This window comes from Pygocentrus nattereri, chromosome 13, assembly GCF_015220715.1.
Source record: "Pygocentrus nattereri isolate fPygNat1 chromosome 13, fPygNat1.pri, whole genome shotgun sequence".
Classification (NCBI taxonomy): Eukaryota; Metazoa; Chordata; class Actinopteri; order Characiformes; family Serrasalmidae; genus Pygocentrus; species Pygocentrus nattereri.
In genome coordinates, this window is record NC_051223.1 from 19,640,584 (window position 1) to 19,667,615 (window position 27,032).

Genomic DNA, 27,032 nt, shown 5'->3' on the forward strand with positions numbered 1-27,032 from the left:
ACACTACATTTTTAAGGCCCCTGTGTCGTTTTTATTGCCCTTCCAAAAATGACTTACTTAATCGTCTCTCTTTGTTGGTCTGCTTTGTTGTAAGGAACTTTAGTTATGACACACTAGTGATTATTTAATTTGTTTTAAATTGCATTAGTAGTGCTTTTATTGGCCTTCTCTAAAACACTATATTACTGGTCTTTTGCACCATCATATACAGTTGTTACAAAAAAGCTTGTCTGACTAAACTGAGGAACTCATTCACTGAAATTTACAAATGTTCCCTTTGCCTCCACATGATAATGAATGAGCATTTATTAAAGCAATAAGCCTTGACAGACCATTCATTACAGTCATTTTACTATGGTTCAGGCCTTGGTTATCCACAACATAAAGAGGAGTATACAAATGGTGATAAATACAGTACAATAAAATAGTTTAAAGTTAAAACACACACATCTTCTATCCTTCTGGGTCACGGGGGAAGCTGGAGCCTATCCCAGTAGTAATTGGGTGGAAGGCAGGATATACGCTGGACAGGTCACCAGTCCATCGCAGGGCAGACAGACAGACATATACATTCACACCCACACTCATACCTAGGGGCAATTTAGCCTGTCCAGTTGGCCTGACTGTCTTTGGACATGTCTGCTGACCTGTCCAGGGTGTGTCCTACCTTCCACCCAGTGACTACTGGGATAGGCTCCAGCGCCCCCTGCAACCCAGGAGGATAAGCAGCTTAGAATATGCATGAGTTAAATAAATAATACAATATAAATATTACAATACAAAATAATATGATTCCAAAATAATTTAATTAATTATACAAAAAATAACTTTATTTATTATTAGTAGTAATCACAATACAATATTTTGTTACCAGTATTCTGTGGTTGCCAAGCAACACAATGGGCAAAGATCACTCCATGAACAGCACAACTTGTTTTTGCAACAGCTTTAAACATCAGATCTTAGTTTTATAAAAATAACTATCATGATTAAGCAGAGTAACTGGAAGACTTTCTGCTCTAATTTGTAAGAAGGCCGAACTGGAATCAGCCAAGATCAGAATCTGACTTTTTCTCCAAAAAAGTCATTGACAATTTACAAATTTAAATTTGCTTGATCTATGTTGCAGTTTTCTGACATAAATAACATGAGGCAGGTGTGCAAAAGTTTGAACACCTTCAGTCAAATTACGTTTTGTTGATCCTCTACAATTTTAAGTGATAACCTGAAGGGAAGTTACATTCAGATATAGCCAAGATGGCACATACAGCAGTGGGCCACAAGTACACTCACCAAGGCATTTTGGTGCCCCTACCATATGCTAATAATGCACTTTACATCTGACACAAAATTAAGTTATTAAGAAAATATAAATTTATTGACTTAAGTTTGACTGAGTAACTTGCTTAAAAGTTTTCTTATACCAAGGAAACACTCACTCAGTTGACCTAGTTTGTTTGGTTGATAGTCTAAATGTCCATCCATCCATCCATCCATCATCTTCCGCTTCTCCGGGGTTCGGGTCGCGGGGGCAGCATTCTGAGCAATGAAGCCCAGACCTCCCTTTCCCCAGCCACTTCCACTAGCTCCCTGAGAGGGATTCCGAGGCGCTCCCAGGCCAGCTGGGCGATATAGTCACGCCAGCGTGTCCTGGGTCTTCCCCGGGGTCTCCTCCCAGGTGGACTTGCCTGTGACACCTCCCAAGGGAGGCGTCCAGGAGGCATCCTAACAAGATGCCCGAACCACCTCAACTGGCTCCTCTCGACGTGAAGAAGCAGCGGCTCTACTCCGAGTCCCTCCCGGATGACCGAACTTCTCACCCTATCTCTAAGGGAGAGTCCAGCCACCCTGCGGAGGAAACTCATTTCGGCCGCTTGTATTCGCGATCTCGTTCTTTCGGTCATTACCCAAAGCTCATGACCATAGGTGAGGGAGGGAATGTAGATCGACCAGTAAATCGAGAGCCTTGCCTTATGGCTCAGCTCTTTCTTTACCACAACAGACCGGTAAAGAGCCCGCATCACTGCTGACCCAGCACCAATCCGCCTGTCAATCTCCCGCTCCCTTGTACCATCACTCGTGAACAAGACCCCGAGATACTTAAACTCCTCCACTTGAGGCAAGAGCTCATCCCCGACCCAGAGTGGGCTCTCCACCCTTTCCCGCGTGAGAACCATGGCCTCGGATTTGGAGGTACTGATCCTCATCCCGGCCGCTTCACACTCGGCTGCAAACCGATCCAGTGAAAGCTGAAGTTCATGGCCTGATGTCCCCAATAGGACCACATCATCTGCAAACAGCAGAGATGTGACCCTGAGGTCACCAAACCGGACACCCTCCATCCCCTGGCTGCGCCTAGAAATTCTATCCATAAAAATTATGAATAGAATCGGTGAAAAAGCCATGCGAACCAAACTCCTGCTTTGTTTGTACAGGGCCTGAATGGCTCGTAGCAAAGAGCCATGTACCCCGTACTCCCGAAGCACCTCCCACAGAATACCCCGGGGAACACAGTCGAATGCCTTCTCCAAATCCACAAAGCACATGTGGACTGGTTGGGCAAACTCCCATGAACCCTCCAGAATCCTGGAGAGGGTAAAGAGTTGGTCCAGTGTTCCACGACCAGGGCGGAACCCACACTGCTCCTCCTGAATCCGAGGTTCGACTATAAGCCAGACTCTCTTCTCCAGTACCCTTGCATAGACCTTACCAGGGAGGCTGAGGAGTGTGATTCCCCTGTAGTTGGAACACACCCTCCGGTCCCCCTTTTTAAAAAGAGGCACCACCACCCCAGTCTGCCAATCCAGTGGCACCACCCCCGATGTCCACGCAATGTTGAAAAGGCGTGTCAGCCAAGACAGCCCCACAACATCCAGAGCCTTGAGGAACTCGGGACGGATCTCATCCACCCCTGCAGCCCTGCCGCCAAGGAGCTTTTTAACTACCTTAGCGACTTCAGCCTCAGTAATGGACAAGCCTATTCCCGTGTCCCCAGACTCGGCCTCCTCACTGGAGAACGTGTTGGTGGGATTGAGATGGTCCTCAAAGTATTCCTTCCACCGCCCAATGACGTCTTCAGTCGAAGTCAGCAGCACACCATCTCCACTGTATACAGTGCTAGTGGCACACTGCTTTCCCCTTCTGAGTCGCCTGACGGTTTGCCAGAATCTTTTCGGAGCCGACTTAAAGTTACTTTCCAAGGCCTCACCGAACTCTTCCCACACCCGGGTTTTTGCCTTGGCAACGACTGAAGCCGCAGATCGCTTGGCCTGTCGATACCTGCCAGCTGCCTCTGGTGTCCTACAGGCCAACCATGTCCGGTAGGACTCCTTCTTCAGCTTGATGGCATCTCTCACCTGGGGTGTCCACCACCGGGTTCGAGGATTACCGCCCCGACAGGCACCAACTACCTTGCGACCACAGCTACAGTCAGCCACTTCAACAATGTAGGAGCGGAACATGGCCCATTCTGAGTCAATGTCCCCCACCTCCCCCGATATCTGGTCAAAGTTCTGACGGAGGTGTGAGTTGAAGATCAATCTGACAGGTTCTTCTGCCAGACGTTCCCAGCAAACCCTCACTATACGTTTGGGTTTGCCTGGTCTGACTGGCATCTTCCCCCACCACCTGATCCAACTCACCACCAGGTGGTGATCAGTTGACAGCTCAGCTCCTCTCTTTACCCGAGTGTCCAGTACACATGGCCGCAAGTCCGCTGACACGACTACAAAGTCAATCATTGAACTGCGGCCTAGGGTGTCCTGGTGCCATGTGCACTTATGGACATCCTTGTGTTCAAACATGGTGTTCGTTATGGACAAACTGTGGTTTGCACAGAAGTCCAAAAACTGAACACCACTCGGGTTCAGATCAGAGAGGCCATTCCTCCCAATCACACCCCTCCAGGTCTTACTGTCATTGCCCACGTGAGCGTTGAAGTCCCCCAGTAGGACAATCGAGTCTCCAGGAGGAGCACTTTCAAGCACCCCTTCCAAGGACTCTATGAAGGCTGGGTATTCTGAACTGCTGTTCGGTGCATAAGCACAGACAACAGTCAGGACCCGTTCCCCAACCCGAAGGCGTAGGGAAGCTACCCTCTCGTCCACCGGGGAAAACCCCAACATACAGGCGCCGAGTCGAGGGGCTATGAGAAAGCCCACACCTGCCCGCCGCCTCTCACCATGGGCAACTCCAGAAAAGAAAAAAGTCCAGCCCCTCTCAAGGAGATTGGACCCAGAGCCCAAGCTGTGTGTTGAGGTGAGCCCGACTATATCTAGCCGGTATCTCTCAACCTCGCGCACCAACTCAGGCTCCTTCCCCGCCAGTGAGGTAACGTTCCAAGTTCCAAAAGCCAGTTTCAGCAACCGAGGATCAGAACGCCAAGGCCCACGCCTTCGGACACTGCCCGATCCACAATGCACCGCACCCCTACTACTGCCCCTCCTATCGGTGGTGGGTCGATGGGAGGGGGGACTCATGTAGCTCCTTCGGGCTGGGCCCGGCCGGGCACCATGAGTGAATGCCCGGCCACCAGACGCTCGCTGGCGAGCCCCTCCCCCAGGCCTGGCTCCAGGGTGGGGCCCCGGTAACCCTGATCCGGGCAGGGTACACAAGTCCTGTTTTGTTATCCTCATAGGGGTGGTTATGGATCACACTTTGTCTGGCCTGTCACCTAGGACCAGTTTGCCATGGGAGACCCTACCAGGAGCTTTTGCTCCAGACAACATAGCTCCTAGGGTCCTTCAAGCACACAAACCTCTCCACCACGATAAGGTGGTGATCCATGGAGAGGTAGTCTAAATGTAAATAAGTTAATACATATTTTACAAGCCTATATATGGCATTTTCAACTTTATTTAAAAACATATTGAGAAAAAAAAACTATATTATAAAATGTAATAAATACTTTTTAACTTTTACACAGGCCACATTTTATGTTTTTTCCCCACTTATGTTACATTGAGTAAATAAGTAGTAACATGCATGGAAACATTGCTCAGACAATCAACAAAACGTGTAATTTGACCAGGTTATAAAAACTTTTACATACATCTGTAGGAGTATGTGCACTGAATTTGAATGCTACTGCTACACCTATGTCAAAATATCATAGCATATTTATGTATGACTCACCATGCTATACAGCCAGTTGCCTTACTTTCAGTGTAGCAATTTATTTGGTTTCATGTGTTTATTTAGATCACAGAGAATGAACTTTGGATTAAAAAAAAAATTAAAAGACTATAAAACTTGACCAAATGATCAGTCACGGCCAAGTTTGACTGTAAAGAAATGCGAATCGTTCATAAAAATTCATGATCGGAGCACGTCTAACAGTTTGAGTCTTAGCTCACTGTTTATCCAGATGAGTCAGCTAGAAATACATTTGGGACATTGTAGAGTTTTTAGTGTCTGTTACTTTCTCCTATTTATAAAAAGTTGTTATTTACTTCCTCTGTTAATGCTGTTCTCTGCTGGTCGTTCTCCAGACATTGCCCCCGTTGCTAATGGAGTACACCAGCCATACCTGTGGCTATAAATAGATGTCTGCTTTCATTAGAAACAAAGCAGAGAGAGGAAGAGGCATTGTAGGTTATTGACCATTGCCAGCTTAAATACTTATCCACAGTGTAAGGTCAGTTGATTTTTGATGGATTGTCAGACCCCAGCCTTGCCATGTGAGTCAAAGTCTAGGAACAGTGGAACAGGAACGGCTGTAGTTAGAGTGCCAGTCACTAGAAATGCCTGACCTTGAATGTCTGCGTTCAGTCAAGTCTAATCCTTCACCATCTTTCAGTTATAATACAACAAGCTAAAACAAGCCCCCCCCCCCCATCCATCCATCCATCCATCCATCCATCCATCCATTATCTTTCGCTTCTCCGGGTTTCGGGTCGCGGGGGCAGCATCCTATGCAATGAGGCCCAGACCTCCCTTTCCCCAGCCACTTCCACTAGCTCTCCAAGGGGGATTCCGAGGCGCTCCCAGCCCAGCTGGGCGATATAGTCATGCCAGCGTGTCCTGGTTCTTCCCCAGGGTCTCCTCCCAGGTGGACTTGCCTGTGACACCTCCAGAGGGAGGTGTCCAGGAGGCATCCTAACCAGATGCCCGAACCACCTCAACTGGCTCCTCTCGACGTGAAGAAGCAGCGGCTCTACTCCGAGTCCTTCCTGGATGACCGAACTTCTCACTCTATCTCTAAGGGAGAGTGCAGACACCCTGCGGAGGAAACTCATTTCGGCCGCTTGTATTCGCGATCTTATTCTTTCGGTCATTACCCAAAGCTCATGACAATAGGTGAGGGTGGGAACATAGATCGACCGGTAAATCGAGAGCCTTGCCTTATGGCTCAGCTCTTTCTTTACCACAACAGACCGGTAAAGAGCCCGCATCACTGCTGACCCAGCACCAATCCGCCTGTCAATCTCCCGCTCCCTTGTACCATCACTTGTGAACAAGACCCCGAGATACTTGAACTCCTCCACTTGAGGCAAGAGCCTATCCCCGACCCAGAGAGGGCTCTCCACCCTTTTCTGCCCGAGAACCATGGTCTCGGATTTAGAGGTACTGATCCTCATCCCGGCCGCTACACACTCAGCTGCAAACCGATCCAGCGAAAGCTGAAGTTCGTGGCCTGATGTCCCCAATAGGACCACATCATCTGCAAATAGCAACGATGTGACCCTGAGGTCACCAAACTGGACACCCTCCATCCCCTGACTGTGCCTAGAAATTCTATCCATAAAAAATATGAATAGAATCGGTGACAAAGGGCAGCCCTGGGAACAAGTCTGACTTACTGCCGGCTATGCAAACAAACTCCAGCTTTGTTTGTACAGGGCCTGAATGGCTTGTAGCAAAGAGCCATGTACCCCGTACTCCCGAAGCACACAGAATACCCCGGGGAACACAGTCGAATGCCTTCTCCAGATCCACAAAGCACATGTGGACTGGTTGGGCAAACTCCCATGAACCCTGGTTCGACTATAAGCCAGACTCTTTAATCCAGTACCCCTGCATAGACCTTACCAGGGAGGCTGAGGAGTGTGATTCCCCTGTAGTTGGAACACACCCTCTGGTCCCCTTTTTTAAAAAGAGGCACCACCACCCCAGTCTGCCAATCCAGTGGCACCGCCCCCGACGCCCACGCAATGTTGAAAAGGTGTGTCAGTCAAGACACCCGCACAACATCCAGAGCCTTTAGGAACTCAGGGCAGATCTCATCCACCCCTGGAGCCTTACCACCAAGGAGCTTCTTAACTACCTTAGCGACTTTGGTCGCAGTAATGGACAAGCCTATTCCCATGTCCCCAGACTCTGCCTCCACACTGGAGAACGTGTCGGTGAGATTGAGAAGGTCCTCAAAGTATTCCTTCCACCGTCCAATGACGTCTTCAGTCGAAGTCAGCAGCACACCATCTCTACTATATACAGTGCTAGTGGCACACTGCTTTGCCAGAATCTTTGCGGAGCCGACTTAAAGTCACTTTCCAAGGCCTCACCAAACTCCTCCCACACACGGGTTTTTGCCTTGGCGACAACTGAAGCCGCAGATCGCTTGGCCTGTCGATACCTGCCAGCTGCCTCTGGTGTCCCACAGGCCAACCATGCCCGGTAGGACTCCTTCTTCAGCTTGACGGCATCTCTCACCTGGGGTGTCCAGGGGTTCGAGGATTACTGCCCCGAAAGGCACCAACTACCTTACGGCCACAGCTACAGTCCGCTGCTTCAACAATGGAGAAGCGGAACGTGGCCCATTCTGAGTCAATGTCCCCCACCTCCCCCGATATCTGGTCTAAGTTCTGACAGAGGTGTGAGTTGAAGATCAATCTGACAAGTTCTTCTGCCAGACGCCCCACCCCGCTGAAGGCCTGACTCACAATCGATGTTCCAGTTCATTCCAAAGGTGTTCAGTTGAGCTGAGGTCAGGGCTCTGTGTAGGCCACTGAAGTTCCTCCACAACATATCTGACAAATTCTCTGGATCTTGCTTTGTGCACACGGAGGTAGTCATACTGGAACAGGAAAGGGCCTTCCTGAAACTGTTGCTATGAAGTTGGAAGCATATAATTGTCTAAAATGTCTTTGTATGCTGTACAATTAATATTCTATTTCACTGGAACTACAGGGTCTAGCCCAAACCTGAAAAACAGCCCCAGACAATTATCTCTCCTCCACCAAACTTTACTGTTGGCACTATGCATTCTAGTAGCTAGTATTCTAATGGCATCTACCAAGCCCTGATTTGTTTGTTACACTGCCAGATAGTAAAGCATGATTCATCACTGAAGAAAACACATTCCACTGCTTCAGTGTCCAGTGGTGGTATGCTTTACACCACTCTAGCCAATGCATTGTACATAGTGATCTTGTGGCTTGTGTGCAGCTGCTCAGCCTTATGAACCCAGTTCATGAAGCAGTTCTTGTCCTGATGTTGTTTCCACAGACAGTGATGCAACACAGGATGGGTGATTTTTATGTGCTACACATTTCAGCACTCTGTGGCCCTCTCTGCCTTATGATTGAGCTGGCTGCTCCTAGACCTTTCCATTTAACAGTATTAGCGCCAATTGACTAGGGAATATCTAACAGGGCAGAAATTTCACAAACTGACTTGTCAAAGGTGCCGTCCTATGACAGTGCCACATTCAGAGTCACTTAACTCTTCAGTATGACCCATTCTGCCAGTGCTTGTATCTGGAAATGTGTTTGATTTCATACATGTTGGCAATGAGTGTGGCTGAAACACATGAACTCAGTAATTAGGAAAAGTGTCTGCATACTGCATATGTACTTCTCTGCCTCATATTATTCATCATCAAATAATATAGGGAGATTAATTCGAAAGAGGTCCTGAATATTCTGCTGTTACTCCTGTTAAGATGAAGCAATCTGAACCAAAATAATATGCTTCAAATCTTTACGTATGTGTAATCAATTGCATTACATGTGATTCTGAAAGTGACCTCTGTTTCTGGTTAGACACATGAACAGGGATGGGGGTATGCACCCAGAAGTTGCTGACGGCTTGTTCAAAGCTCCATATACTGAGGAGCTCATTGCACGTTGTTTTGTTCATATTGCTTTCCTCCTAGTGAGAATTATTTTAGAATATTCAAGTCCTCTTTCAAGCAAATTTCTCTGTACAATTACAACACAAAATGAAAATAATAAATTATTGTATGGAACAAAATTTTGTTTTTGGTCTCGGCCGGTCCAATTGTGCACCTCTAATGGCTGTAGAGCAATTTTCAAAACAATGCTTTCATTCATTTCTACATTTAAACAACATCGAGATCACGTCTTCAGCAGTGATCACTCTCGTCTTATTCTCACTTGGGATCTCGGTCTTTTTTGCAGGTGCTTGATGAAGCACTGAAAATCTGCAACTACATTTTCACAGTCATCTTTGTGCTGGAGTCTGTTTTCAAACTCGTGGCATTTGGATTCCGCCGTTTCTTCAAAGACAGGTAAGAGACACACAGCAACTGCTATTCCTGATCTTCGAGACATGAATAAATCACAATTGTGCGTCAGGGACTCTGTGTGAAAGAATCCAGATGCAATGACAGCTACATAATTGATGTCTTGTGTATATCAATAGCTTGTTGGTCATTTTAAAGCTTTATCCCACACCATGATATCACAGCATAGAGATCCTTGGTTAGCCTCAGACTGTGACAAGCCCAGTGAGGGATGAATGGTTTGGCATCTGTGGTGGAAACTAAGAAACATTTCATATCATTTGTGGTTGTCAAAAGAAACCATTCTGCTTCTAGTATCCGAATTCAGTTTCATGACGAGTCATAATAATTTGATACTGCCTTTGGGTTAGAGACCAACAGTGACCCTGTTGTAATTCAGTAGATTTGCATCTCTTTCTTTTAGCTGTCAAATGGAGCGCAGGCATGCATGTTTGACGGTCTAATTCAGCAGACTTGAGACATGAATAGGTGCAGTGGCTTAGGTCCATTCTTTAGCTGGAACTTAGATCATTTAATCAAGTAAGTACATCAACATATGAGACTTGAAGCAACAACAAAACAGCATATAGTATTTTTGTATTGCACCACATAATGTAAAATTGATCAAAAAGGAGAAACTCTCATTACCAACATACAATTAGAGCAGTATCACGAAAACTAAATCAATTTAACTTAAATTGATTTAACTGCACATAAAAACAATCTATCTGCTATATCTCGGAAACAGCTGTTGTACTATCAGGATATAAATAGTGATAAATGTTTCCTAAAATTTTCAGCATTTCAAGGGCGAGTATCATGGAAAACTGAATTGTTGTTTTGCGAATAGTATGTAAACATTGTTAAACAGGACTCAAACAATTCACTTTCCAATCTTATCAGTCCATATATAAAAAAGTAAGCTATAAAATAGCATTTTTCCATTTTTGTGATGTCATGGTTATGTAAAAATGGACCATTTTGGACCATAAAGCCACACTAATAGCATAAGTGGACATCAAAAAAGTAAAATACAAAAAAATAAAATTATACCATATGGGCTTTTTAAGATTGAGTCTCTGGCTTAACACCAATAATGCATCCTCCATTTGAGTCAAGTGTAGAAGTGGTTATTACACTAACAGGTTTATGATGTTATTTCAAAGATTTCATAGTATCTATTATATAATCTCCATTATAACTGCTTTCATTTAAAACCACTAATAACTCCAGAACACACAGCTCATAGTTTAAAGCAGGCCTAACATTGCACTGTGTGTGACTGATAATGCTTTATAACACTGATTACAGTAATGCACACTGTTCCAAGTCTGTTTGCAATAGCGAGTCCACTTTGATCACACAGCCCGCAGTTAACAAAGCTGGTAGGAAATGGCAGAAATGATTTGTGTGATCATTTTTGCTTCACGTCTCCCTCATATCTAATGAAACACCTCGCGTGGCCGCAAGCCTCTGAGAATTGGCTGGCCTCAAAGCCGGCTCCAGGCAGCACTTCAGCCATGACACTGCTGCAGTGCTTAACCTCAGAGGAAGTGATTTCAATTTTGGCAAGTAGTTTTAAGTCTCACTTGGAGGCACTGAATACTTGTAGAAGCTCAAAAAACAGCGAGGTAAGATTGAGTTCAAATGAGACTTTTGACATTGTGTGATGTTTGAATAATGATGAATAATGTTTTAACCTGTGAAAACTGGAAATGAAATTGGAAACTGGAACTTTCTTAAACTCGTGGTTTGAGGGGTTGTGTTGATATATCATCACTGTCATAAGAAAACATATCTCCAGAACAGTAACTGAGAAGAAGGAGAAAAAGTCACAACATCTGATAGTATTAATAAAAGATAAAAGGTTTGTGTTGTTATATAATCTCCAGGATTTCCAGTGCATTTGTCATGAATAGTTCACACAATGTAAACTTTGTTTTTTAATTGAGTTTAACATTAGAATTTTTATTATGACTAAAACAATATGTTTGTGAGCAGTGTTGGGTAGTAAAAGCCTACAGGCTGGATTATTTAACAATCTGATTACAAAAAAATGAAATAATCTGACTAAGATACATTTGAAAATAAACAGAGAACAAACAGAAAGAATAAAAGCTTTAATTTTGTATCAAGCCAAGTCAATCCATCTGTCTATAATACAAATTTTACTGAGTTTGACCATAAGTTATCTATTATGATTGATAATAATAATTGTGTGCACTTTTAGGAGAAAGAATAAAAGCAGAAGGGTTGTTAGGGTCTTCACTTAATTCAGCCTTGAAATACATAAGATAAGGCAGTGGGCATTTGACTATTGCATGTATAGTACTCAAAAGTGGTCTTGAGACACTGTCTGAATACAGTTTGTCTTGTCTCATTACTTTTCAAGTTAAAGTTATACTTTATTCATTCATATCCATCAGAAATGCAGCAATGACCAGGTTTACTACTGAAACTCAGAATTATGCATCATTAATTCAAAAACTCAAGTAAGGCGAGTAAAAGCACTTAAACACTGGTGCTTCTTCCCTTTACATTAGTTAATACAGTATATAGTACTTCATTCACATTAGTGTTTAGTTGCATATTCCTTCCATTAAATGGCAGTCTTCTAAATTATTAACAGTATTAATTGAGTGCTAGGATAATTAATGAATTACTGCAAGGATTTCATCACATTCAATGCAATCTTTCTCAGCAAAATATTGTATTCATCATTTTAATTTGAAATCAATTCAGCTTAAGATATTTTCTGTAAAAACACACCAAATTACTGTGTTATATAATGTTACTGGGGTGAATAGTAGCTTTACATAGTAGCATTAACGGGTTTGAGCATGATGTGGTTACGTATTTGGATGAGTGTTTTTTAATAAGGAGGTTAGGTGAAGTTTTCTAGTTTGCTGTTGTGAATGTGGACTCAAAATATTGATTGATATAGTTTAGCTGGAATCATGTACTTCTGAATAAGGTAAAGCACAAGTTCCATAATAGATAAACTAATTAAATCTCAAAAGATAAAGGACTGATGAGACATCCCTAGACTACTTTTTGAAAGCTGGGTATTTTTAAGGAAGAACAGTAGGAAAAAGATAAGTTATCTAGAAGGCAACACATTATATTACACTAGTTTAGACATCTAAAACAGTGGTTTTAACCTGTGGGCTGTGGTGGCCATCAGTGTTTTTTTTTTTAAACCACAAAAAAATCATCACAATATAGACATTAAACCAAACATAATTTTAAATTTGACATGTATTCTTGGGATAATTATTTGCAAAAATAATACACATTTATATCGAGCACAATGACTGTTCTGGCAAAATTCTATCTAGATATGTGTATATTTTCAGGCCAAGCCCATGTAAAACATTTCACTTTTCAATTATAAAGAATTAATCCATCATGGATAAACAGCTTAAAATCAGGGTCTTTCAAAAGGAAAGATTCAAAGGCTTGGCAGTCTTCAAGTGAAGCGGCCGCTGTATCTCAGACCGAGAGAAAAGTGCTAGGCTTCACATGCGTGGGCACTGATAACCTCTTTGTGTTGTTTGCTCTGAGGTCTTATCAAAACACTTCACACCATCACTAAAGTGTCATCCTGCACTCTCCGTTTATGTTTACAGGTGGAACCAGTTGGATCTAGCCATTGTTCTGCTGTCCATCATGGGAATAACTCTGGAGGAGATAGAAGTCAACGCCTCACTGCCCATCAACCCCACCATCATCCGCATCATGAGAGTACTGCGTATTGCCCGTGGTGAATATACACTCACTCTGCTTTGTGTTCTACTGGCTCTACTGTCTTACTTTTTACTATCCTGAGAAAGAACTCAGTGCTTTTACTGATGCTCTGTGCCAGCATCTGTATGGCTGCTGTTTCACAGTCCCACATCATGTAGATAGAGACCAGATGGCTGCAATGAGAAATTCAGTTCACATAACCTCTCTCTAACATGCACGCACACACACACACACACACACACACATACCCTCAGTGTGTGTGAGAAGCTGGGGCGCTCATCTGTTTTAGGCGATTACTCTCCTTCTAATGAATGAGCTGCTGCGGGAGTCTTTATAGATTACTCCCTCAACAGAGACGGCCAAGCAAACACACCTGCTTTAGAGAGAGATACAGACTGAGCGTGTGAGTGTGAGTGTGTTTACACGTGCACCGTGGCTCTCCTGTCTTCATAGAGACACTCCCTTAATTAAAGCCACAGCCTTCCTCAGCTCCATCAGCTCCAGAGGCAGTACAGTCTGGTCCATGCCAGAATGGCCTCGTCATCAGTGTCATTAAAGTGGTGTGTTGTGATCACGATCCCAATAATAACACAAACATGCTAATCTAGTCATGCTGAAAATTGCAGGCAAATTCCATTTCACTTGTCACTCCTAAAGTAGCACTGCATCTAAAGCATCTCTTCACAGCTCTCTGATCCATCCTTTCCCTCTTCTGCCCCATTGATCATATTCATCTCTTACTTTATTCACCCCAGGATCACAAAGCAACCTATACTGCTGTGAAAAAGCGTTTGCCCCCTTCCCAATTTCTTCTATTTTTCACACTTTCAGATCATTAGACTTCTTTTAATATTGGACACTTACCTCAGTTATGGTCAATGTACAGGTTTCCACAATAAGAAACACACTGGGCAAAAATCTCATCCATTGGAAACAAACAAAAAAAATGGCATTTACCAAAACAAATCTAGATGACCCCTAAGACTTTTGGGATAATATTCTGTGGACTCAAAGGTGGAACTTTTTGCAAGACATGGGTCCCATTACATCTGGCAAAAAGCCAACACCACATTCCACCATAAAGTGACTTGTGATAGCTTAGCATCCGGTTTAATATTAGTAAAGGAGAGCTGTGTGAATCTTATGGCAGTAAGCAGTCTGTGTTTTGTGCATTGTGTTTGAAAAATGCACCTGTTACTATGTTGGCAGGTTCCTTTCATCAGTGGCTTTATTATTTATGTTTGTTAAATTAATTTGGATTGTGAGTGAATAGCCTAAGTGATTGTCATTGTCATTACCATAACAGCACAAACAATTGACATGACAGTCTCTAAATAATTATGCAGTATTTACACTAATATGAAGTGGGAGATGAAGTGAAGTGTACAAAAAATGATTTAGTGAAGTTTTTCATTCTTAAGTGGTTCTTTGCAAAGTGAAATCATTCTTCGTATTGATGGAGAATGTGTTGTATATGGTTCTATATAGAACCTTTATTGCATGAAAATGAGTTGTTCTTGTTACAATGTCTTGTCTAATCAAAGGAAATTGTGTAATTAGGATTTTTCAAATGTCTGTTTTTTCTGCTTAAGTGTGAAGCTTGAATGAGTCATGTGCTTGTTTAACTCCTCTCTGTCCTGGCAGTCCTGAAGCTCCTGAAAATGGCAGTGGGAATGCGAGCTCTGCTGGACACGGTCATTCAGGCCCTGCCTCAGGTAACACGGCCATATAGTTTCCTGTTCTTACTTATCACTGATGAATCTTCCCAGAGCTGCAATCTGAAATTTGATTCTGAATCCAAATACAGAACGCAAATATGATCCCAAGTGTAGTCCATCAGTATTCTGTCTAAACTCAACCACCACTAAATAAGATTCCACATTCCTAATAACAGTGTCTGTTGAAAGCTATTTTGATTAAAAGGGGTGTCTCGTTTATTCCTGATAATAGTATTGCAGATGTGAATGGTAGGTATCTGATTATTCATGGAACCCTGTTCAATACTCCAGTGTTGTTGGTGAACGTCTACGCTCCCATCTTTGATGATCCAAAATTTATACATAAGTTATTTGGTTCTAACGGTGTCTGTTGAAATAACTAATTATATATCAATCAGTGCCTTTAAACCATATGCCAAAGGTTTTTGATCTGAGTAAACCACAAACACCATGCCCATAAAAAAGTATCTGCCCCTTACTGATTTATTATTGGACTTGTCACAGTAAACAATATATTGGATAAAAAGAACCCAAAACAAACTTCAAAATTAATTCTTCACTCATCCACCCATGCAGGAAGTAATTCTCCTCCATTAAAATTAACAACTTGTTTCATGGTCATTAGCATGGCCCATTGTTCTTTGAAAAAATACAATGTATTTGAAAAAAATTCAAATATATTTGTAGGTTTTCAAAGATGAACTGCCCGTTTGATTCCCTGCCACAACATCACTACAGGGTTCAAAGTCAGGATTTTGACAACCCCACTTTAAATTTCAATTTTGTTTCTTAAGCCATTGAGGTGTGGACTTGCTTTTCTATTTTGAATCATTGTCTTGTTGCATAGCCTTATTATATTTCAGCTTCATAGAGAAATTAATAAACACTTTTCACAAAACAGCACCAGAGCTGGTTTAGGTGGAGCTTGGCCACTTCTCATTTCTCCCATTATTTATCAAAAGCAAAATGCTAGAGGGCGCCCATGAGTGAGTCCTCAATGAATGAATGGAGCTAAACTTACTTTTAAAAAGTAAAAATTAAACATGGTTCTTACTGTTTGTTTAGGAACTTTCTTTAATTGTGGAAAGCAGAAGGATGTGTTTCATTAAAAAACAAAGAAAACTTATCTGTATCTCTAACATTATTCCTACAGAGTACTAATTGTTTGACGATCTGATCAGCTTATTGACGTCATGAATGTACATGAGGTGCCGTTATAAAGTGCTAGAACTGGAGTTCAAAATCAGTGAAAAATATTACATCAGTGTTGAAATATTTAATTGTGTTTTGTGGTCAGAAATTAGTGCGTCTTATATATAAAATATCATTAAGCATTTGCAACATTTTTTTACACTTTTTTTATTTTGCACTATAGTGCTCTCTAGCCTTTGACACTCTCAGGAGTCATTACTGAGTGGCAGTTCATTACACTTTCTCTGGCTGCACTACCTGAGATTTGGGGATTTTGGAGCCCTCTTTGGTGGAAATGGTGGCAACATGTGACAGAACATTTTGTAATGTTGGACCACTTTCCTGAGCAAATGAATCTGATAAAATAGTATTCAGAACTCCATCAACATTTTGTGAAGGACGTTTTGAGGATGTAAGTGATTTATCATCTATTATGATCTTCTGAGTGAATTATCTCTTATTCTTATCATATTCTCATCAGTATAATGTTGATTTTGCATTTGTGACATAAACCTTGAGTGAGATCTTCTTTGTGAGCCTGTTTATGTGACATTAATACATAAAGACACATAATGTGGTCCACAAAACTCCTGCAATGTCCAACCCAATACCTCTGACTTTTAAATGATTATTTCAGGCTTTACAGAATGTGTCGCAGCAGCGCATGCACTCCATATTGTAGTCTGTTTTTCCCCTCCTGATTCTGTAAGGCTACTTCTTTCAATGTTAACCAAAAGTCTCATAAAGCGCTGCTTTAAGAGTTCTCTACACAAAAAAATAATTCATGGTTCCTTCAATAAAAGATGTCTGAAATTGACTGAACTTGATGTGAGTAGTCAGGTCCCTTTGGGTTCTGACAAACATTTCAAGCTCTAGTTCCCCTTTTCTCTGAGCTCCAGCTGGCCCCACCCTTCTGCACCAGCCTCATTTCCATAGCCAATGTGCAATGGGGAGAAAGTGCTGCTAAAGATGGGCCAATGGGGAGACATCAAATACAGCAGGGGGTGGAGGAGAAAAACTCCCTCAGCTCAACACGCCCCCTCTGACACTATCGGGTTCTGCGGTTCCCTGAGGGGGGTCTTTTGATTTGGGTACACACTGCGCCGCAGGATGCTCCCTTAATTCCAATAAATCATGTAGCGCTTCTGACTCAGATATGTGCATAAATAATTACAAGTACTTGTTGTCCCTGCCCTGATTACTCCATGTCCTGAAACAAAATCGTAACAAGTATAATTGAGCTGCTTAGATGCTCTATGTGTTCCTTACATGTCTTTTCAGTTTGTACCTCTGTGTTCCTTTGTTCTTGTCTGGAACGTTTCCCGCTGGTTTGGCCTTTCTGTCCCTGTGGAGAATGGAGAACATGTCTTGAAATGCCTTATCTTACGTTTTGTTTAATGATTTCACAAGTAGAGAAATGATGTTGATAGTGCAGATCGTACACTTTAAGTTGATAACGCAGTTATGTTTGTAATTAGAAGAAGGAATATTTTATTATGATTGAGTTATTGTTGTGTATGCTGTAGGCCTGGGTGATCTCTAAAATAATTAGCATGTGAAAAATCACAATTATTGGTTATATCGCTCCTCCCAAGGAAACAAACCCAGTTCAGTTCGCTGCAGCTTTGACCCACTTTGTATTCTACTTCTACTACTCCATACCCTTTTTTTAACATTTATTTTTTCTAATGAAAATCTTTAATAAACTCACATATTAATAATATAATTTTGATTGACACAACATAGAAAACCACTTTAGTAAACTGCTTCACCTGTCGTTTGATGGATGTTACTGCAAACATGCGTTCATGCGCTCCTTCTAGTGTAGATCTGTGATGACTTATGCTAATAGTGCTCACTGTTGGAGAAACTTCAGACTGCAAGCACTTTCCAAAGCCATGACCACACGCTTTACATATTAAAAACAGGTGTTTTCTGCAGTTACAGCAGAGTCATTCTGAAGTTCAGCTATGTCGTATTATAATTTCATAGTTTTCACAATTCAACTAATCAACAGCAAAGACCATAGGGAACTTACTCTACTGTAGCTTTATATGCCCCATTATAACTCAAAATTTTTAAAGCAAAAGTGAGTAAAACATTATGCATATATATTATTTATTACCTTTCACTGATCTGAAATCAGAATCATGCAACAGGTAAATCTAGCATTACAGTGTGTAGAAGAGAGAACTAGATAGCAGCTTTTTAACAAACCCCTCAAACCATGTCTTCCCTCTCTCACTTTCTCTCTCTTGGAGGGCCTGCAAACTTCTTAAAAGTCTCCAATTTCCCAACATATTTAGTGAGATTTACAAAGGTAAATTAGTGCTCAGGAGTGTTCTCTCAGTTCTCTTTCCCAACACGGCAATTATCATATTTTATGCATTGCCGTCAGATTACTTGTCAGTCATCAACAGCATCTGGGTACGTTACCTTTTTGCTCAAAGTAAGCATACACTCTTGGCTTGTTGTTTTTTTTTTTTTTTTTGCTATATTTTTGATATTTGATATTGAAATAAACAAAAAGAAATTCTAATGTAATTCTAATCCAATCCAATTCTAGTGACAAAGACATCCATGCTCTCCCCACAACTCAACTGTTTCACAAAATTGGACAAACTTTACAGAATCTTTGTAGTTTGGAGTTTAGATTCCCTACATAATGATGAGTTGCCTGATTAAAATTCTACGCTACCAAGACAGGCAGTGTTATTGCAACAGTTTAGAAATCATGACGACTTTAGCTCATTTAGACAAAACTATACTTGTACACTAACAATGTGGCCTCTCTTATGTATACAAAATAAATAATATCTAAGATTAATAGCTTTAAATGTGTGTATATTGATGAAAATGGAATTGTGTGGTATGATTTTCCATTAACTTTGTAGGCAGAGAATGGACCAATCAATTCTTAATGTAGCTAGTTATGAAATGAATTGACTGCAAAACTCTGACAGGTCTCACCTCTATTAGATACTGTTATGTTTATCAAGCTTTCACCTCAGGGCACATCATAAAGCTCATTTACATTGATCAATCCAGGGAAATCATTTGCTTTTTTTTGTTTTTTACACTGCTTCAGATGAGCTAAGACTGGAGCACATACTAAAGCTAAATCTGCAGCTAAAAAAAATACAGTAAATAACAACTTACCTTAGAGCCTATGAATAGTTATCAATATATATATGAATATATATATATGAATCAATATCAATACATGAATAGAGTATCATCTACATAGATAAATCCAAAACTATTTCAGCTTCAGGAATGAAACAAGTACAGTGCCCAGATTATCAGGATAAGATGTGAATGAACTTCATGTTAGTACCTCCTTTTCACCACCTCTTATCCTAATAATTCAGGCTGATTTAATGCCAACGCTGTTCTCACTGCAAGTTTGTTTTGAGGTGTGTTGTCAGGTCAGAGTTTTCCCCTCGTTTGATGAAGAAAGTAGTGTCAATTGCTATTATGCAAACAGTTAATGATATAATTCTGTTATTTTCAAGTAGATACTGACTCCTGCTGACTGTATGGATAGATTTTCTCCACTTTTCCTGTCTTCTGTTTGGGGCTTTTGGAGCCTCCAGCTGTTCCAAGCATAATTGTCTTTCCCAATGATTTAGTTCTTAGATTACATGTATATTGATATGCAATTACACAAGCAGCCATGAATATATAATGTAAACTGAATATATATCAAATTCAGTTAAAGTGTCCCCTGAGCTCAAACAGGGACACAGAAATGTGAGCAGTGGCCCATAACCTTGCAGAGGACTCTGCATCGGGAATCTTTTGCTTTCTGCTCTTGCTGAATCTGAATCCAGATGCATTTGGTTGGAAAAACCCCAGCTTTAGACAATGCAAATATATCTTTCTTATAACGCTTGGACTAGAATAAAGGCATTTTCCAGTTTCTCTGTTTTATTCCCCCCATTCATTTTCCTCAAACGCTTACCTGATGTTGCCCATGCGGTTGCACATGTTTACAGCCGTGTATGTTGGGCTGTTCTTTGCCATATTTAGCCAGTGGTAGATGCTTTTGAGGCTACACCCCTGATAACTAGGAAAGAGGCTAAAGTTCTCGCACTTCATAGCTCTGTCCTTCCTTGGCTCTCAGCAGGTGATATTTCTGGATTTCTGGATCTGCTCTTTCTGTCTTCTTCTTTCATGCTTCAGAAAAACTAACCTGGCTCTCTCTCTCAGTCTGCTCTCACTCTCTTCTCTCTCTACAGGTGGGGAATCTGGGTCTTCTCTTCATGCTTCTCTTCTTTATCTTCGCAGCGCTGGGAGTAGAGCTGTTTGGTGACCTGAGTAAGCATAATGCACATTAATAGAATCTACTTCTGCACACAGTTTGACACACATACCTCAGAGCTCTAAATTACTTACTTGAATTTTTTTATAAGAATAATTCATTTTAGAGAAGCACTCTTGCCCAGATGAAAAATCACTATTTTTTGGAAGCATGTGGTGCCACAGTAGTCTCTAGAGTGCGCGTTTAAAAGCTTGCCTTTCTGTCTTGAAGGTTGGAGGAAATTGCAACTACTGGAAAACCGTTTTTTAAGTTGTAAAACTGTAATCTGTCGTTAGATCATCATTTCAATGCAGAGAGTGGATTACTCAGAAATAACTTGGCAGATAAGGAGGATAAGTGAAAAGCAACAGTTAGCAAGGTAGTTACCTGGCTATGTAGATCCTTTACCGCAGTGTACCATGTTTTCTCTGGCTGAAAGGGTTAAGAAATAAAAGAAAATGAGGTGACACTAGTGCTAACTTAGTTATTAGTCTATTAGATCAGTGGTTAGGCTAGCTGTTAGAATTGGTTGACACCAAAGGGATTCACCATGGCTGTATGGTTCATTTGCCTGCATGCTGGGTATTGTACTAAGAAAACATTAATAAATGAAAATGCAAAATCAGTTCTGCCTTACAGAGTACTGCATAACACACCACATAAGATATTAAACTCTAGTTTTAGGCCAGGATGCCAGTTCAGTGGTAATGTTTCATTGTTTTATACCTTAACAAATCATTTCTTTGAAGTGAGTTATGTCTTAAAGAAATTGTTTGGTGCATTTACTCTGTACAGTCAATCAGCCAAGTGGTTTGATATCCAAAGTTTGGTTCTTTAATTTTTTTCTGGAACTACAAGGCTAATGCAGTTAACAAGTAGTGAAAGCTTAGACTGTGCCAGAAAGCGTCATATAATTTCAAATGGACCTACTTGTGTGGTTTCTGACATTGTGAATTATGGTTAAGTCTATAAAATTGGACAAAAGTACACACAGGCTTGAAGAAGGGTTCTATAGGAGCATCCTGTGTTCCCATTCTTCTGCTTTCCTGCCACTCTTTATAAGATACATCATACGTCAATATCATACATTAAGAAAAATTATGAAGAATTCCTGTGGTCATGGTTAGGATTCTGGGGTCACCAAAGATCCTATGAAGGAAAACAGAGTAATTTATATATATATATATATACTTGTCCTTGGTTCACCTCAGTAAACTAATTAGCTAGCCAAGCAGTCAAGCTAACTTTTTTGAGACCGTGAATAATTGGAATATTAGAATGTCAGAATACATACATTTGTAAATAAATAAGAGGTATCTATGTTAGTCTTAGTTTTCAGGGAAACTTCATGTAGATTTTTTAAAGGAAAGTTGATTCAGGCAAAATGAGGGGTAAAACATGGGACCATTGAAACATAGAGTGGTATCCTAAAATTGCAGTGAAGGAACATGCTGGGAATATAGGGCCCTAGGAATATATAGTTCTTTCCTCAAAGTTTCAGTGAACAAATAAGACACTGGAAACACAGAGATGATCCCAACTCTATTAGTCTTTTACTACTGTTTTTGTAATACAGCGTACAATCTATTTATATAACACTATGTTGGAAACCAAATAAGCAAGTCTATTTGAGAACACATTTGAGCCAAGTAATTGCTGTGGCATGCAGTCTGCAGGTGCTAAGTGGTACAAGCTTCCATTAGCTTGTTAGCTACATTAGCCCTGTGTAACATGCAAAACTAAAGAAATAGTACTTTGGACACCAAACATATCTTGGTTCAAACCTGTAGACTCAAACACATCTTTATGCTATTGACTCATTTAAGACCCTCACTGTATGTGTTGCAGTATGTGATGAGATGCACCCTTGTGAAGGCCTCGGCCGCTACGCCACATTCAGAAATTTTGGCATGGCATTTCTCCTGCTGTTTCGTGTGTCCACTGGGGACAACTGGAACGGCATTATGAAGGTGCGCTTGCTGTTTTCACACATGACTTATGAGGTGAACGCTAATTTTTCACAGTATTTTCACATGTTCTTTATGTGCCTCATAGGGAGCCATGAATGTTTTCATCAGTTTTTGCTGCATGTGTGTATTCCAGGACACCCTGCGAGACTGTGCTCAAGACACTGGAACCTGCTACAACACAGTGGTGTCTCCCATCTACTTTGTGTCCTTTGTGCTGACGGCTCAGTTTGTGCTGGTCAACGTGGTCATTGCTGTCCTCATGAAACACTTAGAGGAAAGCAACAAGGAGGCCAAAGAGGAGGCGGATATGGAGGCAGAGCTGGAGCTGGAGGCAGTAGGTGGAGATGGGGGGAGGACAACTGGGGGGCATATCTCGCCTCTGGCTGCTGGGGACATGGGTGGTTCTGGAGGGTCTCCCTGGGTTTCTAGAGCCTCTCAGGACAGAGGTTACCCCACTGACGGTTACTCCACTGACAGCCCACCAGCAAACATACGCAGAGACTCAGCAGCACACGTTAAGGCTGACCCACCTCAGAGTCTGGAGCCACCATTAGAGGTGAGTCAAAAAGAAAACAAAACCCCTCATTGGCAAGTAAGGGAATGTTTACGTCTGTGTGTGTCTGGATTTATATCACACTGTAGGAGGCACACTCTTGACATTAATGTGCTTTGGCAAGTACTGCGAAAGGTTTGCTTACTCAGTATGGGCTGGCAGCTGTGCAAGTTTGCACAGGGCTTTGCTCCATTAGCCAGTCAGACCAAACCTGTGAGTCACATGACACATAAAATGGAGAGTCCAGTGAAACCTTGGCCAGATCCTGCATTCCATGTGATTTCTGAGCTGAGGATCAAGCAGTGCACCATTTGAGATGTGACAGCTATACAGAATGAGCAAGGCTGACCATTGACTCTTGTCGTCTGTCCGGTGGGCACCATACTGCCATCCAAACAGTGAGACAGCAGCTCTCTCCTCATGTGCTAAGCCCTTATAGAGGCATGAGCTGATCAGGCACTCATTCTTTTTGCTCATTTTATTTTTTTCTACTCATAATATTTGTATGATTTTATGTACCAAGAAATTTGCTTCTACACAATCATCTGCTAGCCTTTCTTCAACATGTAGGCTGGTTTTATTACTGTGGCTTTAAGACTGATATATGTAAATTGCCTCTGTTATAATTGGCTGGTCTGTGTTCTGTAACAACATTAAACAGGCAATTTGGTTAAATGCAGGCTTGTCCAACCAGAAGACAGGAGAAATGGTCAGAAGTAGATAAACTAGAGAATGAGAAGCTAAATTATCCACATTCTAGGAAATGGAAAAATTAACACTTAAAACTGCAAAACAACCTGGCAGACCAAAGTAAAGTATAGATGTCTGAGTTAATGGGTCCAAAAACTAGCTGCAGGTGTGATTCATAAAAAAAGGGAGGAGACAGGGAGTTGGAGTGGACCGACCCCAGATGGGAGAGTCCATGTGCTTCTTCAGAGGGAAGCCCCCATGACAATTGGATAATTAATCGGAGTAACAAGGTGGTAAGTTATTTTTCATAATTTACTAATTTGGTTAGACTTTCTTGGAACTGATCATCATGTTACCTAAAATAACTAGTACTTCAGAGCTTGTACTCACACTTACCTAGTTAAGATTCTGTTGATCCCCAACTGTTCAGACGTTAAGTTTACTGAAACTAATATGCAAGTTATTTCGTTATAGGAATGAGGAATTAAATGTGGATCCACATATGCACCATTAGGGTTTAAGGAGTTAATACATGGCTGCCCTTAAAAAGGGTTGATTATGAATACACACATCAATTATGCCTGACCTGATCAACTATCATGCATGAACATGAATTAGATTCATTTCATATTTCGCAAATGGAAGAAAATGTTAATAGCTTAGTTAATATAGGCAAATGTATGTAAATATATGGATTACAGAATATGTAAGGAAATTATGAATATGAATAAAATAAAAATTTACTTTGGAGATCATTTAACCAGGTTTGAGACAGATCACTTTTTTGCTACCTTCTTCACTAATAAGATCTATATTTTGCCCTATTCGTTATGCATATTATTATTTTGAGTGATATTAATACGCTTGCACACCCAGCCTTATAGTCTTTCCTATTAAGATTGTCAATGAGCTGGAGTTGGCTTCTTGCTGTGTTTTAGAGATGGGCCTGCTGTTTCTACTACTGTTAATAGCAAATCAGTCATAGGTCAGACTGGTGCCATGGGAAAGCACTGATACATCAGCTTATTTTTTTATTATGCCTGGCTATTTCTAGAGTACCATTTTTTTTGGTTAATGTTGACCTTCGTATCGTTCCTGGGATGTTATCCCTCCCCTGTCACTCCTGCTCCAGTCTGTCGTGCTTGCTTGCAGTCCTTGGCCTGGCTTAGTAGAGTTATTGCTCCCTCTTGTGGTGACCTATAGTACTAAAGAAGAAACAGAAAAGACTGGGAACAGGTGTTGTAGCTGTGTGCTGAACGCAGGGGACAATCTGTTGATATGGCTAGATTTAATGAATGTATTGGGTGTAGGAAATGAGTCTAATAACAGTTTCACATCTGTTTGATTTTAGCAGAGCATAGTTACTTTATTGCTGTACATTCTTTTCTCTGTTGTCTTTATATGTATGTCTAACCGCCTCTTGGCCTTTTGAACTGTTGTCTATGAACTTCACCCCTTCCCTACTTCTCTCCTTTTTTCTCCCTTTTGTACTGTTACCTCTCCTTTCCTCTGTCTCTCCTTATCTCTCTGTCTCGGCTTTGCTCTGTCTGTGTCTGGCTGGGTCTATAGCGGAGGCCCATGTTTGACTCGGTGTCCCTGGTGATCCAGGGCTCGCTGGAAGGAGAGCTCAGCCTAATGGACAACCTGTCTGGCTCCATCTGCCACTACTACGCTCTGCCCCCTCTCCCCAGCAAGCACAGCACTGAGAAAAAGGTCAATGGCTTCCCTGTGCACCCTCTGCTGCTTAAAGGAATATTCTAGCATTTTTCTGTCTAATCTCTGTGTGCTGCATCTGTAGTGTACATTTGATTAGCATCAATGTTTTTTTTCCAGTATGTTCCACTGTACTTAAAAAAGAACAGAAAAAGAGTGACTGAAAACATGATTATAATAGAAACCAATGGGCGATTGCTTGAGCAGATTGAAATGACTTTGTGGTAATCAACAATGTACTGCAGATGTGGCTTAAAATGCTGGAACATTGCTTGGACACTTTTTTCTGTCTGTATTTGCCATTTCTATCTCAGTGGAACACTTTGCTTGTTTAACAAAGCAGGTAAACAGCTCTTTAGCATCACCAAGTTCAGTCAATTATGATATTGCCACCGTAATGTGTTGTCTGTCCAGGGCCAACTCTAATCTAAGCAGGGCATTTTTAGGGGCACCCCAACTTGTTAGCTGCTATACTGTAAAGTTAGAGGATGACTGATAACAATAACTGCCACAAGTTGTCTAAATGCTATACTTATGACTGGATAATTCTGTTTTGCTGATGAATGGATGCTTGGTTGGGGTTTTAATAAGTTTCAATATAAATTATAGATGACCTTCCCAGTATTCTCAGTCCAGGGGTCTGTCTCAAGATAGTATTTCTTGCTAACACAGCTAACTTTAAGGTTAGTTGGATCTAACCCTCATTGCAGTGGCAACAACGTTGCTTTTTACCAGTATAAATGCATTACTTTCTCCATACTTAGGTAGTATGAATCCTTTCTCTTGTTTCAAGCGACTGGCTGTTCATCACAGACATCATGCTTTCATGTACGCACACATAAGTATTTATCACAGGCTTAGTATCTAAACTTGGATTTTCAGAGAAAGTTGTTAACTGCTGTTGTAAAAAGAGTTAACCATTGCTGTGTTTGTTGTGGTAAACAGACACATTGTCTGAAAGCCTGTCTAAACTGAGCCTGCGCCGTTAAACAGACCCAGACATATTTAACCAGTTGCTTTTTTCCACTTAGTCTAGCATCTTAGAAACCATAATGGTACAGTTATAATATGGAAGTTGTTAATGGACCCCTTAGCAGATAATACAAGGTGGCACTAACCTGCATCATTAGACAGGCTCAATGCACATGCACAGATAGTACAAAGTACAACTGTAACTCATAAGAAGCAGCTGAACTTGCTTAGTTAGACAGACCCAGACATGATTAAACAGTTGCTTTTTTACCTTTATTCGAACTTCTTAGACAACAACAGGGTACAGTAATAATACGGAAGTTGTTAATGGACCCCTTAGTAAATAGTACAAAGTGCAGCTGTAGCTCATAAGACGCAGCAACAACCTGGTTCATTAGAAGACCCAGTACATATGTATAGATAGTACAAAGTGCAACTGTAGCTCATAAGAAGTGGCTGAAGCCGCTTCATTAGACAGACACAGACATGATTAACTAGTTGCTTTTGTCCACTTTCTTAAGCGTCTTAGACAACAAAATGGTACAGTAATAATACAGATCACCTAAGCAGGTGCTTGTGAGACTTATTAGGTATGGCTGGCATTGCGTCTGCCCAGCCTCTTTTTATGCCCAGAGGTAGACCAGAGTTATACTGCCTCATGAGAAGAAGGTCCTGGCCCAGTGAAATCCATTTGCTGTAAGATAAGATTCCC

General features: G+C 41.4%; 1 protein-coding gene across 14 annotated transcripts in view; it reads left to right on the forward strand.

The window, feature by feature from the left end:
- cacna1g (calcium channel, voltage-dependent, T type, alpha 1G subunit) overlaps nt 1–27,032 on the forward strand; it is a 322,261-nt gene that overhangs the window by 284,926 nt on the left and 10,303 nt on the right. For 9 of the 14 annotated variants that reach the window (XM_017695914.2, XM_017695912.2, XM_017695906.2 and 6 more), the window contains 7 exons: nt 9,360–9,469; nt 13,093–13,226; nt 14,855–14,925; nt 20,361–20,439; nt 22,271–22,392; nt 22,526–22,948; nt 25,205–25,348. In XM_017695914.2, coding sequence (XP_017551403.2) covers nt 9,360–9,469; nt 13,093–13,226; nt 14,855–14,925; nt 20,361–20,439; nt 22,271–22,392; nt 22,526–22,948; nt 25,205–25,348 — 1,083 coding nt within the window. The remainder of the gene's footprint in view (nt 1–9,359; nt 9,470–13,092; nt 13,227–14,854; nt 14,926–20,360; nt 20,440–22,270; nt 22,393–22,525; nt 22,949–25,204; nt 25,349–27,032) is intronic. The other 5 variants (XM_037543903.1, XM_017695911.2, XM_037543905.1 and 2 more) reach the window with 2 other exon arrangements.